Raw genomic sequence first — 15,876 nt, forward strand, 5'->3', positions numbered from 1 at the left:
GAACAGATACGGAAAAAAGGTTTCCTCATACTTCCAGATAATAAGTTAGCTCTTAGTTTTTTTCTTTAATTTTTACTTAGGACCTACAATCCATTATTTTGGTGACATTATACAGGATATTTTCTATCCATTAAAGTAGAAGGTTTACAACAGTCTACACTGTGAATCCTTAGACTGAGAATCAGACATTTCAAATTAAACCCAAAACACATTTTGCCAATGTTTTTAATAGGTCAACTATAGCTACTATTTGCAAGCATAAAATACTAACATTTAATTCAAAGACCAAGTAAATATAGAAAGTTGTATTTAACTGTCCAAAAGGACACTTAGCTAGAGTACTAAGACATCTTCATTGTCCTGACCTCCTTGCCTCTCATGCACTCTGACACACTTAAGTCAGGCTTTCCATCCCACCATTCCACTAAAACTACTAATTTCAAGGTCAGTAATTACCTCTATCTTGACAAATCCAATGGCCAATTAGCAGTCCTCATCTACCTGACCCATCAGCAACATTTGACGTAGGTGATTTTTCTTGAAGCACTTCCTTCAGGTGGATCTCTAGACAGTACACTCTCCTCATTGGCTGGTTCTCCTCATCCTCTATTTGGGGTCCCTTTCACCCTTGAGCTCAATCTTTGACCTTTTCTTCCCTGTCCTCTCTCCCTAGTAATCTCATGCACTTCCATGGTGTTAAATCCGCTCTTTGTATAAGGTTGATTCTCAAATTTTATCTCCAGCCAATATCCGAGTTTCAAACATAGATATTCAACTACTGACTTGACATTTCTAATTTAACATCTGACAAGCTACTTAAATTTTAAAATGTCAAAAGTAAAACTATTAATTTTACCCTCAGACTTACTCCTCTCCCATTTTCCCTATCTCAGAAAACAGCAATTCCAATATTCCACTTCCTCAGGTTAAAAACCTAAGAGTCACACTGGTTTCTGTTCTTTCTCTCAAGTTCCATACTCAGTCTACCAATAAGTCCCTCTGGCAATATCTTTAAAATACACCCAAATCCGAGCTCTTCTCATCATCTCCACCATTACCACACTAGCCCAAGCCCAGCAACACCTCCTTCTAAACTACTGCAACAGCATCCTTATTGAACTCTCCGCTTCCAATAGCCTACCCTCACCCTCAGCACCTACAGTCCATTCCTCACACAACAGTCTGGATGATCTTCTAAAAATGTAAATCATATCTTGTGATTTTCTGGCTTGAAATATAGATTTCTATCTAACTCAGAGTAAAACCCCAAGTGATTAGTATGGTCTACAAGGTCCTATGTATCTAGTCCCAGTTTTCCTCTCATCTAATCTTATACAATTCTCTTCCTTGCTCACTACATTCCAGCCCTTTAGGCATTCATCTGTTCCTCAGTTACACTGAGCTCAATCCAACATTTGGGCTTTTACTCTTACTATTCTTTAAACGCACCCCCTCCTCCAACTCATCACCCCAGTCTATGCATGGCTCACTCCTCATTTCATTTGAGAATCTGCTCTACTGTTCCCTTCTTCAGAGAGACACTTCCTAAATTACTCTATTTAAAATAGGATGTATATTCCAATCCTGCTGTTCTTCTAATGCCTGTCAAGCTTTATTTTTCTTTGTAGCTCTGAAACAATATTACACATTACATAGTTACTTGTTTGTCTCTTTCCCCCATGAGGATGTAAACTCAATGAGAACATAAGAAGATTCTATTTGCTTCACTAATATATCTCCAGCTCCCACAGCAGTTCATGGCCTACTGTAAGCTTTCAAAAAATGTTTGTCAAATGAAGAAGAGTTCAAGAAATACCTCTTAATTCCTTAGAAGCACTTCTTCAAGGTCTGTGAAAGTGCTCAATTATAAGTATAATTTAAATTATCAAATTTCTACAGATACATGCCATAGATGATCACTATAAAAACTTAAAAAAGTTAGGGAGTATTGTGTCTGATTTCCTAATCTAATACATCTTTTTACAGATTTAGAAGAAATTAGACAAGTCCAATAGAATTTATTGTTTATGAACCTACACATATTTCACAAAAATTATCTGTATCTAAACATTTTCTAAGATTTTCCTTTTTTATATAACACATTTTTACATGTGTATCAGAGCATAACGGCTCTTAAACGATCCTATGCAAATTAGAATGCGTAATTGTATAGCACAATTGAAATCTTGTCATTTACAAAATCAGAATGCCCACCTGATTATCTGAGAGCCACATAGCAGTCAATTGCTGTAGCTTTGTAAAGCTAAAGGGCAAATTCTTTAATCTGTGGGAAAAAATAAAACAAAAATTAAACTTTAAAATGAGAAATGTTAAAATATGAGAGCTAAATCTAATGGTCTTCTAAATAATGTTATATTATTGCATATGAAAATAGGAGAAAAATAGTTAATTCAGGAGAGAACCCAACACAGATTCTTTGAATAGGCCAAAAGACAAAATATGCAGTTTTTAAGAATTAGTTTTAAAAATATAATTCTTCAATTTAATCAATTCAGCTGGGGGGAGGGGGTAATGGATAATCTAATAACCTCAAAAATAAAAATAATAATCTGCTAAGAAAAAGATGTTAACTACCCCTTCCTTAATGCAAAGGCAAGGACACATTAAGCAATGTCTCATAAAATTGCTTTGGATACTTTATTTGTATTTAGAGAGAACAAACTGTTATAGGAAGCAGTCTTATTGATAGTTTGTTATAAAAACTGCACTGCTCAATATTTCATTGTGAGCCAGCACTTTCATAGTCAAGAAGACTATTTAAATATTATAATGAGTAAAACAAAGTAATATAAGTACTCATTAGAATAGCACCCTATTTAAAATAGAATGTCTACTTAAACCTTCTATCTTAGCGTATCTACTCTCCTATGTCTATCTTCCAAGGTAATTTGTTGGAACTTAGGGCTCTAGTTTTAGAGTACAAAGTATGGGCCAAAACAGGAATTTAATTAAAAACAAAAAAAGGCAGTGGTTCTTCTTAAATGGAACAGTCAGAATACCCTAACTAGTCAGAAAACTGGGTTTACGTTAAAGCTCTAACCTTACAAGCTATGTGAGTCACCTTAAACTTGAGTCTTAATTTTCTCCTCCATAAAATGGGAATACCTGTTGTACTATTCCATAGGGTTGTTTTAAATACTTTGTTAAGATGCTATGAAAGCAAAATGTAAAAATGTTCTTACAAACACTCTTTTATCATTATTAGTATCTTTACTTCAGGAAAAATTATGGACAATCTGTTCTTTTTTTTTTTAATAATTATTTATTTATTTATTTATTTTGTTTCCCCCAAAGCCCCAGTAGATAGTTCTATGTCATAGCTGCACATCCTTCTAGTTGCTGTATGTGGGACGCGGCCTCAGCATGGCCGGAGAAGCGGTGCGTCGGTGCGCACCCGGGATCCGAACCCAGACCGCTAGCAGGGGAGCGTGTGCACTTAACCGCTAAGCCACAGGGCCAGCCCAATCTGTTCTTAACTTAAACGTTCCAGTTTAGGAACTCTAGTGACCTTTTTGCTCTGCACCTTAGCTGTGTTGTCCAAGCTATGTGAGCGGGTGCCTAATCACACCTCTGCCCAGAAAAACACAAGGAGTAGATTAATTAAAAGCGCCAAGGGGCCGGCCCCGTGGCTTAGCGGTTAAGAGCGCGCGCTCCACTGCCGGCGGCCGGGGTTCGGATCCCGGGCGCGCACCGACGCACCGCTTCTCCGGCCACGCTGAGGCCGCGTCCCACATACGGCAACTGGAAGGATGTGCAGCTATGACCTACAACTATCTGCTGGGGCTTTGGGGGAAAAATAAAAAAAAAAAAAAAAAAAAAAAAAAAATTATAAAAGCGCCAAAAGATGAGAGGATGGCACAAAAAGAATTGGCAGGGTTCTGCTCCACTGTACAAAGGGCCACCAGGAGTTGGAATCAACTGGACAGCACTAACAACAAAAATTAAATGAAAAGCTGTTTTGTTCAACAGCAGTATTAAGGTGAAGATTTTTAGGAATAAAAAAGGTTACTATAGGATGAGACTAAAGGTTGCACAGCTGAAGTTGACACAAAATGAACTGTGACAAATAATCACAGTATGATAATTAACATCAGGTAAAATTAGATCATTTTTTCAGGCGAAAATTCTATTTTCAAAGTATGTATGTATGTATGTATAAATAAATAAATAAGAACACACAGATTTTTTTATCGCATACAGCAAAACCTCAATTTCATCCAATCAATGTCTTCTATAAACCAACTGATGAATACATTATTACAAACCTATTGTCACTCAAATTAATGACTTTTAATTTTTGCATATCACCCATTTCCTCTGGAAGTGTCTCAAGTTTATTGGAATGGAGAAACAACACAGTTATATTTTTCCAGCTTCCAATCTAAAAGAGAAACATAAAATTGGGGATCAAAAATTTGGCCTACTACTTAAAACACATAAGTAAAACATTATTTTCAAAAGTTATGAGAAATACTCATTTATGAGAGGAATTATATTTTCCATTTTCAATTATTAATTTTCATGTATGAAGAAAAGTACTTAGGTATCTCCCATAAATCAACATAGCTCATTATTATTCAGAAAATAAATAACTTAGTTATATAACTATTTCTGAAAGAAAGTAATAAAACCACACTGGATAGCTATAATAAACAATACGGAAAAAATGAAAATTAAAAACAAATTTAAAATACAGTACCTCTGGGGGTAACTGTTGTAAGTAATTATGATCTGCAGCAAAGGTTCTTATATTAATAAGCTGCCCAATAGATGAAGGCAAAGCTTCAATCTCATTGAAGCTACAATCCAGTTCTTCTATTGACACTAACCTTTAATTAAAGGAGAAAACATACATTTAAAACAAGATTTCCTATATATAACCCAAAACTTAAGGATATATGAACACTTGAACTTGATTTTAACAAACCTAGCAAAACTCTATCTCCACTAAGCCAAAACTTCACCAATAAAAATTGGCCTATCTTTATTATAAATATACCCAACCTGTAATCAATTGCTTATTTAAATATTTATGCAATTATTTGAAAATATATATGGCATACTGAACTGAAAGTAAAATCTTCTAGATCAATTAATTTACAAAAATCTTACCCTCCTATAGAGTCTGGTAGATACATTAATTGATTTTCATCTATTTTAAGAGTTGTTAGATTCTTCAGTGAACCTATTGAGGGAAGAAATAATACACAATTTTCCAGCTTGAAGTAGAAGCAAGTCAACCAACAGGCAATGTGAGCACATATTACATTTGACATGAATCATAAAGAACTTTCCTAATCAACCTATCTAAAAGAGATACCACTCTAACCCCATCATGCTCTATTCTCTTATCTCTATTTTCACTTTTCACCTCCATATCACCTCTTACCATTCATGTATACTTATCTATTTAACCCCCACTAAGATGTGAGCGTCAGAAGAGAGGGGATTGTTTGTCTGCTTTGTTCACTACCGTAGCCCTGGCTCCTTAAACAGTGTCATGGCACAGTGAAGACACACAATACAAACTGTAGTATTAATGGATTAAAAAAATGGTAGTATGAAGGTAGTTTCCAGAGGTGTATAACAAACTATTCTAACGTATACTAAATACTAAAACAAATAATGGAGTTTAATTGAAAATTAAAAGTGTTGAATAAATTATAGAATTTGCAAAACGTAACCTGAGCTAAAACTACATAATTCAATTGAAAAATATGTAAAAATATTTTTTGCTTTTATATCTAAACATCACGAAGATGCAAAGATTAAAATTTTTGATTCATGAATCAAAATAATTCAATTCCCTTGATGCATCATCAGACAAGCAACTACACAAACACAGATTCTCATAGGATTTGCTAAACTGAGAGTCTAAAATGAAATAAGACTGAAAAAAGTTACCAGATAAGGGCTATGATCAAGAGTTAAACCAAGTATGGATAAATTAACCTCTTTTGTAAAGAATTTAAATTTTCTTACAGTAATAAAAATGACATTTCCTCAAAGTAAAGAAAAACACAAAAACACAGAAAAACAAAAAGCAATAAATTGTATAACTGATCACATCAGGAAGAAATTCAAATAAGATCTGTGACTGCAGTAAAACTACCTTATAATAAAATTTGATATATAGAAGTTTTGAATCAAGCAATGGCAATAACTTAATTTCTCAGATTTTATATTAGTAAAAATTAATTACATGAATTAGAAAGCAATACAAACCAATAGTCTCAGGCAGTTGTTGAAGTGAATTGCTTGATAACAGGAGGTCTTGAAGGTTTTCACATGCTGAAATTCCTTCTTCAACCATTTCAATATTATTTTTAGAAACATCCAAATATGTGAGCTGTTTCAAACTACCAATAAACTATAAGCAAAAAAAGGAAATGTAATGACTCTACCAACAGTAAGTAATTTGTAAAAAGTTTAGGTAATAAACCTAACATTGTTATAATTTATAAGTAAATGTTTATATGAGAGAGAAGATTCATAAAATTTTTTTAAATGCCATTAGAAATGTATTCAGTAATAAAGCTAAGAGCTCCTCCTAATTTTAGCTCAGCAGAGTGACAACGGGCATACACTTTTCTTTGGGAACTCCGTTGTCCATCACTGGCGAGAGAGAAAGCACATACCGGCATTCTTACAACTAGGTCTGGGAATAAACAAAATGTCAGTTGATAAAACAGAAACTACATGGAAAATATCCTACTTTAACAACTCCAAGGAAAAACTGAATTAGACTCTAAAGTCAACTGCAACCACTGGACACACTCCACGGTACTACACTCCACGGTACTAAAAAGAGACCATTTTACAAAAGATTATGGAAATTTTTAAATTTTAATCAAGAATGTGTTGGTAGTAAAAAAAATATAATTTGCTTCTAACTATCTAATATATTAAGAATCAAATAACCATCCTTTTTTTTTACTCATTAAAAGTAATTTGAAAATGTATAATTCATAAAACTGCAAAGGATAGATAGCAATCAGTGAAGCCATTTAAAATTTGATATACATACCCCTGGAATAAAACTCAGTCTATTACCATCCATCCAAAATTCTCTCAATCCACTTAGTTGCTCAAGTACTTCAGGCTGTTTGGATAAAGAGGGGAGGGGGAGAGAGGGAAACCCAATAATTTACTTAAATATCTTTATTAGGCAAAAGAAGCCCTTTGTATTTTCTAATGATAAATTTTAATTTAAAAGATTAAAAAAATAAGGGAGAAAAAAAAACAGAGCCAAGACTCAAGCCTTTCCACTATATTGTAGTTATAATAATATTGTTACTAAAGAAGAACTCAAAGACAGATTCCATAACAGTAGAGTGCATAAAACTCATTTAAGCTTTTGATTATATGACAAGCTCAAGTATTTATACAATTAATAAAGAAATAAAAATAAGACCCATTGCTTTTGAGAGTACAATAAAAAGATATTCTCAATCATTATCTGTAAAAAGATGCAGCCTTTTAAGAAATGTTAGGAAAACCACAAATATTCCCTGTTGACTAAGAGGGAAGAAAAAAAAAAGAAATAAGGCAACATACATCTGAAATGTTCAATAATAAGAGAAAGGTAAGTAAGCCAAGGAATAATCACATGATTAGCATATTCTGTTATTTTAAACTCCTAGAAATTACATGGTGCAATATTATTTATAATATAGTGTTGAGGACAAAAAAATGAATCAAAGAGTTGTAGTGGACTTTGGTATTCAGGCAAAATTTGATCTTGGGCATTCGCCCTCGGAGGCTCTTCTGAATGCGTCCTTCGAAGGTATTTCTATCACCCCCTCAAACCTGTGTCCAATCATTGACATTGTGATGGCATCGAGTACCATCATACCTAATCACCACAATAAAATGAGTAATACACAAAACACATGCCATTCAGATTTACTGTTAACATATAAATACAGGAAGAAATCTAGGTATAACTTGGATTAAAAGAAATCTCCTTTTGTGCTTTACCTGTTACAATTCTAATAATAAGTTTTAAAAAAATGTATAATGTTGGAAGACCAAAATGGTTCGAAAACGAATGATTTCTTTTTGTGTGTGTGTGAGGAAGATTAGCCCTGAACTAACATCCGTTGCCAATCCTGCTCTTTTTGCGGAGGAAGACTGGCCCTGGGCTAACATCCATGCCCATCTTCCTCTACTTTATATGGGACGCCACCACAGCATGGCTTGATAAGCGGTGCGTCGGTCCGCACCTGGGACCCGAACCTGCGAACCCCAGGGCGCCAAAGCAGAGCATGTCAACTCAACCGCTATGCTACCGGGCCAGGCCCCAAAAACTAATTATTTTGAATGCTGCTCTGATTCATAAAATATAAATAATTAAAAATTTTCAAATAGTTAATATGAAAATAGATTAATATATATAAAACAAAATATTGACAAATACAACAGCTAATTTAAGAAGTATAGAATATGTATTTTTTTCACAAGAAGTAAAAACTTCCACAACATACAATAAAACCCATTATAATCCATCTTCAATTAAAATATAATAAAGAACATGAAAGAGCGTATTTTAGAAAAAACATGAGGTACCCAAAACCACCATGCTCCTCCACTGACTTGAGGTGAAAAGCTATCTATTTAGTGAGCACATGTACCATACAACACCCACAGGGCAACCATGCAGCTGACAGTGCTGAGAAACTCTTGTTCTTAAGACTATCATTTGAAATCCATCACAATGTTAAAAAACAAACTCGTAGACATAATGTAAAAATCTTAATGATAAAGATATTAAGGTTAATGAACTCCTCTTCAAAACAAATATCTAGCTTATTTTCTGAGTTTTCTTGGAGAAATGATGAAAGACAAAAAACTGCTTACATACTCCTCTCCTTTTTGATTCAGCATCATAGTACACTTTGCATATACAGCAGAAACACAATCCAGAGGTCTCACTACCAACTCAAAAATAACAACTGTTTCACTCAATGTTTTCTCTTTAACTATTAAAATCCTTTCCATAATTTTACTTATCATTGAATAAATTCCTAAGCAATACTCCCAGGGAGTTATTTTTGACTCAGAAGTACTTTTCCTGATGCATTCTACTCTCATGTACCTTTGTTTTTCACTTATAATCTCTCCAATTTTCTACTTCTTGTGCCTAAAAGCTTTTATTTATCTTTTCCATGGGTTTCTCATTAATTTTACATTTTACCCTCACTGCTGTCAGATGTTTCTATCTGTCCAGTTAACTTTCCCTGTTAAGAACTTTCATAGCTTGTCTCTCAAAAAGACGCGTATATCTTTACCCAATTTCAGAATTAGAAAATGCAGAGAAACAAATACTTTGATATTCACATTTTGTTCTTAATCAAATATAAGATTCATGGAAAGTGAGAATGGTGCGAACTTACCACCTCTGTGAATTCATTACTTCCCAAATCCAGTCTTTCCAGCTGAGTCAGTCTATTCATGGTTCTATGCACAACGGATTAATGAAGAATTAAGCATATAAAAATATCAATTACATGAAAGTTTTCAAAATTAACAGTGGGAAACATTCTTATGTAATATCTAATGATACACAAGCTTTCACATGTTGACAAAATAAAAATAATAATTTTCTAAGAAAAGAAATGTCATATTTAATTTCTAAATAAAATGAAGTTATCAATTATTCTCCGATTTTGGCTTCCCATCAGGTTTTCATTTCTACTCTTAAGAAGTAATCACAGTAAACTTAAATCCACAGGTCAGAATACGAGTAACTGGTTTTCATTTTTTCACAGAATAGACTTTCATATAGTATAAATCAACTAATGAATTAGACTGTTTGGCAGCTACATAGTAATTACTACCATTTTTCAAGACTGGTCATATATTTGTAAAACTTCAAGATAACTAACTCTGAAAATTAATATTCAAAATTCCAAGAACAGTAAATATTACACTACTCCCCACATTTCAAAATAATTCAATACAATTCAGAAAAGTTTATAAGAATCACAAATATAATTCATAGATGGTATTTATTTTAAATCAAAGCTATAAATACACCATTTTTAACTTCCAACTTAATACCAACATTTATCTGCAACTAAAGAGACTTGAAAAAAGTACAAACTGATTTCATAATGAAATAAACTAAGCTCTACTTTTATCTCTCATTCAATAAAGGCTTTTTTAACTAAACTCATCTCTAATTAATTCAAACACATATTTATATAGGCACACCTCAAAGATATTGCGGGTTCGTTCCAGACTACCACAAAAAAGCAAGTCACATGAATTTTTTGGTTTCCCAGTGCATATAAAACTTATGTTTACACTATACTGTAGTCTATTAAGTGTGCAATAGCATTATGTCTAAAAAACCAATGTGCACACTTTAATTAAAAAATACTTTATTGCTAAAAAATGCTAACCGTCATCTGACCCTCAGCGAGTCATAATCTTTTTGCTGGTAGGGAGTGTTGCCTCCACGTTGATGGTTGCTGACTGATCAGGGTGGTGGTTGCTTAAGAGTGAGGTGGCTATGGCAATTTCTTAAAATGAGACAACAATGAAGTTTGCCACATCAATTGACTCTTCCTTTCACAAACGATTTCTCGGTAGCATGCAATGCTGTTTGATAGCATTTTACTCACGGGAGAACTTCTTTCAAAATTGAAGTCAATCCTCTCAAACCCTTTATCAACTAAGTTTACGTAATATTCTAAATTCTTTGTTGTAATCTCAACAGTCTACTCAGCATCTTTACCAGGAGTACATTCCATCTCAAGAAACCACAGTTTTTCTCATTTATAAGAAGCAACTCCTCATCTGTTAAAATTCTATCATGAGATTGTAACAATTCAGTCACATCTTCAGGCTCCACTTGTAATTCTAGTTCTCTTGCTATTTCCACAGTATCTGCAGTTACTTCCTCCCCTGAAATCTTAAACCTCTCAAAGTCATCCACAAGGGTGGGAATCAACTTTTTCCAAACTCCTGTTAATGTTGATATTTTGACCTCTTCCCAGGAATCATGAATGTTCTTTATCGGCATCAAGAATGGTGAACCCTCTCCAGAGTGTTTTCAATTTACTTTGCCAAGATCCATCACAGGAATCACTATCTATGGCAGCTATAGCCTTACGAAATCTATTTCTTAAATAATAAGACTTACTGAAATTACTCCTTGATCCATGGGCTGCAGAATGGATACTGTGTTAGCAGGCATGAAAACAACATTAATCTCATTGTACATCTCCATTAAAGCTCTTGGGGGACCAGGTGCATTGTCAATGAGCAGTCATATTTTGAAAGGAATCTTTTTTTCCGAGCAGCAGGTCTCAACAATGGGCTTAAAATATTCATTAAACCATGTTGTTAACAGATATGCTGTCATTCAGGCTTTGCCGTTCCATGTCTAGAGCACTGGCAAAGTAGATTTAGCACCATGCTTAAGGGCCTTAGGATTTTCAGAGTGGTAAATGAGCATTGGCTTCAACTTAAAGTCACCAGCTGCATTAGCCCCTAACAAGAGAGTCAGCATGTCCTTTGAAGCTTTGAAGCCAGGTACTGACTTTTCCTCTCTAGCTATCAAAGTCCTAGATGGCATCTTCTTCCAATGTAAGGCTGTTTCGTCTACAGTGAAAATCTATGGTTAAGTGTAGCCATCTTCATTAATTATCTTAGCTAGATCATCTGGACAACTTGCTGCAGCTTCTACATCAGCACTTGCTGCTTCACCCTGTACTTTTATGTTATGGAGATGGTTTTTTTCCTTAAACCTCAGGAACCAACCTCTGCCAGCTTCAAACTTTTCTTCTGCAATTTCCTCACCTCTCTCAGCCTTTATAGAATTGAAGAGTGTTAGGGTCTTGCTCTGGATTAAACTTTGGCTTAAGGAAATGTTGTGGCTGGTTTGATCTTCTAGCCAGACCAGTAAAATTTTCTCCATATTAGCAATAATGCTGTTTTGCTTTCTTATTCATGTGTTCAGTGGAGCAGTATTTTTAATTTCCTTCAAGAACTTTTCCTTTGAAATATCGTATGATTTCCTTCATTAAGTAGTAGATAATAACAACAATAAACAAACACATAGAGACAGAGATTGGATTGGTGGTTACCAGAGGGAAAGGGGGGAGGGAGGAGGGTGAAAGGGATAATTCAGTACATGTTTGTGGTGATGGGTTGTAATTAGTATTTGGGTGGTGAACATGATGTAATCTATGCAGAAATAGAAGTACAATGATGTACACCTGAAATTTTTACAATATTATAAACCAATGTTACTGCAATAAACAAAAAATTAAAAAAAAAAAAAAGAACTTTTCCTTTGCATTCACAATTTAGCTGTTTGGCACAAGAGGTCTAGCTTTCAGGCCATCTTGGCTTTCAACATGCCTTCCTCACTGAGCTTCATCATTTCTAGCTTTTGATTTAAACTGAGAGACATGCAATTCTTCCTTTCACTTGAACACTTAGAGGCCACTGTAGGGTTACTAATTAGCCTAACTTCAATATTGTTGTATCTCAGGGAATAGGGAGGCCCAACAAGAGGGAGAGGGATGGGGAAATGGCTGGTCGGTGGAGGAGGTAGAACACACACAATATTTACTGATTAAGTTTGCTGTCTTATATGGTTGTGGTTCGTGGCACTCCAAAGCAATTACAACAGTATCATCAAAAATCACTGATCACCATAACAAATATAATCATAATGAAAAAGTTAATAACTTGGAAATTAACATTAAAAACCAACAGGCTGGGGCCGGCCCGGTGGCGCAGCGGTTAAGTGTGTGTGCTCCGCTTCGGCGGCCTTCAGAGGGTTCACAGGTTCGGATCCCAGGGGCGCACCAATGCACTGCTTATCAAGCCATGCTGTGGCAGCATCCCATATAAAGTAGAGGAAGATGGGCACAGATGTTAGCCCAGGGCCAGTCTTCTCAGCAAAAAAGAGGAGGATTGGCATCCGATGTTAGCTCAGGGCTGATCTTCCTCACCAAAAAAAAAAAAAAAAAAAAACACCCAACAGGCTCCTTAAATTATGACACAAGAACACAGATTATTTCTATCTTCTTTGGAAATTTAACAAAAATAGTAAGTAAAATAAAACAGTTAAAACATTTCTCTGGCTTTTTAGTGAAAAAATATAAGAACACATATAATTGTTATGTCACTGGTATTACTCACCTAACATTAGAGGAAGCTAATTTTCCCCAACCCTTCCATTTTAAATATGCCATTCTATCAACACTCCTTTAATTTAATTCAGCTCACAACATCAACTTTTCTCAAAGCTGCTTTATTTAACTTAGATTTACTGAGTGCCTATTCTCAGGTACTATGAAATATTATAATTCTGCTTCCCTTACTCATATTTGTCTTTGTCCAGAAAATCTCTAAGTCAGTTTTAGTTTGCTTCATGACAAAGCAAAAGGTGTTTCCAGGACCTTTCTCAAGAAATATTAGATGCTATGACATTAAACTCCCAAGACCATAATAATACTATATCAGGTGGACATTTGAGAAAAGTAAAGAGGGCCATGGCTGGGGGGGGGGTGAGGGGGGATTGAAAGAAGAAAGCATAATCTTATTTTTCTTAATTCAATATTCTTATAATGACAAGATAACACAAAAAAATTCACACGCAACAATTAAATACTTTATATCAACAAGGGTAAGTTATAAAAGAGGGTACCAAACAAAAAGCAGTGCATTGGAAAATTTTAATTATTAAAGACATCCTTAGAAAGTTAAGTTGTAAAACTGATTTAGGAAGATATGAATGACACGGATATGTAATACAATAGAGGAAATATATTGTAAAGTCCTAAAAACATCTCCATCTCAATTTGCTGTAGCTAATATTGGCAACTTTGATCCTACTCATACACCTCAAAAATCTAAGACAAAATTTCACCTTTTCATTTTCAAGTCTTTTCATTTAAGATCCAGCTTCCTACTTCAAGGAGAAAGTAAAGACAATATCCTTTAGATTTCCTCCTGTTTCCCTCAAATTTCCTCCTGTTTACCTCTAAAATTCCTTTGTATTTAACTCATTTTTATCTCCTCCTCTGTCACAGAGGAAAAATTTACATCCTTTGTGTTCTTGGTACTGTGCCCTCCAGTATTAAGATGGTATTAAATTTCACTTAACTACATATCTAAAACAGCTTTCCCACTGCTCTATGCTTTGATCATAAGAAGGTCCACTCATATAACCTGAATGCACATGACTTCCATAACGTTTAAAACTATGGCCTCTTTATAGTTTGTGAGGCCTCAAAGGTTTTAATCCTACATCTTAAAAAGAAAGCAGGAAAGAATTATATTTGCAAATACATTGACAGAGCCCAATTTGAAGTTAAATAGGAGTTAAAATAAGTGAATTACCTACATCAGATAGATCATATTAACTGTAGGCTTAGCTATTTCAGCAAACAATTTACATCTTGTTTATTCAACTCTCTTAGAAAGTAGTCAATTTTGAGCTAAGGAGTCATCAATGCCAGTACCAAATCTGTAAAATATTTAATCCTTTTTGAATTTTAATATGGATCATAATTCCCATTTTAATTTATACTCACAAACATCACTATAAACTCTAATCAGTCCTGCACTGAACAATTACTCAGCTAATACATAATGTCCTTTTGGGAATCAAAACTAGATATGCTCTTTGTCCTCAAAGACTTACAATCTTGGGGAAAAGGATACAACTACATGTGCACATATGTGTGTGCTGGTCAGGTAAGAAGGGAGTGAAATGCATAAAAAAATTAGACTAATGTGGCAAGGTCATAATAGATGTAAATAAGATGCCACAGAAGTTGAGTAAACAGAACAACTAACTCCTGGGGAGGTGGAGATGCTTCCCTCAAGAGGTGACAATTAACTCTTGACAAGTAAATTATAACCAGAGTTAGCAAAGTTTCGTATAAAGTGTCAGATAGTAAATATGTTAGGCTCTGCATACATTCTCTGTCACAATTACTTGACTCTACTACTGTAGAGCAAACGCAGCCATAGACAATATGTAAATGAATGAATGTGGTTCCAATGAAACGTTATTTACAAAAATAGGCAGTGAGCCAGATTTAACCACAGACTGTAGTTTGCCAGTGCCTAAACTGTAAAAATGTAGCAATGAATTCAGGGTGTTTAAGACATTTCTTCAACAAATGGGTACGGTCTACAGTGAATTTTGAGTTTGTAGATCCGTTTTAATTTTACATTCTTATTTGCTTTCCGACTGCCCTCTTCTGGATATTAGCTTACCAGTAGGGGGCCCTCCACCCCACTTCTAATTTACATCAGGCTACAAAACCAGACAAGTTCTTAGAACTACAGTTACCAGACTTCCCACGAAGACCTTATGGATCTCTCTAATGAGTACTATGTAAGAGCTCTAGTGTATGAACCAGGACCTTTATTTGGGACTCAGGTGGCCGTCACATATTTATTATTTTGACTTTTGTCCCGAAGGACTGAGTTCCAGAGAGCTGGGAAATCACTATTAAACAGCAACAACAGACGCATGGATTTTTATATTGAACACCACTAATTAAAATATGATGACCACACATGTCAGTCTTTTAAAATAATTTGCACTCATATTCTAGATATTAAAAAGTGAAAATTTCTCTTGAAAAATTCTAAACTAAATTCTAGACAAGATAGCATCTTTACTTACTTTGGCAACATTTTCAACTGGTTTTCTCTAAGTTCTAATATCTGGAGTTTAGTTAATCTGCAAAACAAAGAAAACAAATCAAGTATCTATGACAATGACAAAGAATTTAATTAACAAATTAATGCCATATTCTCAAGTTTTAAAGCAACCAATACTTATTGTATAATTACAATGTGCAGAATATTGTATTA

General features: G+C 34.4%; 1 protein-coding gene across 12 annotated transcripts in view; it reads right to left on the bottom strand.

The window, feature by feature from the left end:
• Positions 1-15,876, bottom strand: part of ERBIN (erbb2 interacting protein) — a 126,737-nt gene that overhangs the window by 49,240 nt on the left and 61,621 nt on the right. For all 12 annotated transcript variants that reach the window (XM_058563951.1, XM_058563949.1, XM_058563954.1 and 9 more), the window contains 8 exons: positions 15,686-15,742; positions 9,417-9,480; positions 7,049-7,123; positions 6,247-6,391; positions 5,134-5,206; positions 4,721-4,850; positions 4,287-4,402; positions 2,215-2,284 (listed from right to left, as the gene is read on the bottom strand). In XM_058563951.1, coding sequence (XP_058419934.1) covers positions 2,215-2,284; positions 4,287-4,402; positions 4,721-4,850; positions 5,134-5,206; positions 6,247-6,391; positions 7,049-7,123; positions 9,417-9,480; positions 15,686-15,742 — 730 coding nt within the window. The remainder of the gene's footprint in view (positions 1-2,214; positions 2,285-4,286; positions 4,403-4,720; positions 4,851-5,133; positions 5,207-6,246; positions 6,392-7,048; positions 7,124-9,416; positions 9,481-15,685; positions 15,743-15,876) is intronic.

The sequence above is a fragment of the Diceros bicornis genome, chromosome 20 (genome assembly GCF_020826845.1).
Source record: "Diceros bicornis minor isolate mBicDic1 chromosome 20, mDicBic1.mat.cur, whole genome shotgun sequence".
Taxonomy (NCBI): Eukaryota; Metazoa; Chordata; class Mammalia; order Perissodactyla; family Rhinocerotidae; genus Diceros; species Diceros bicornis.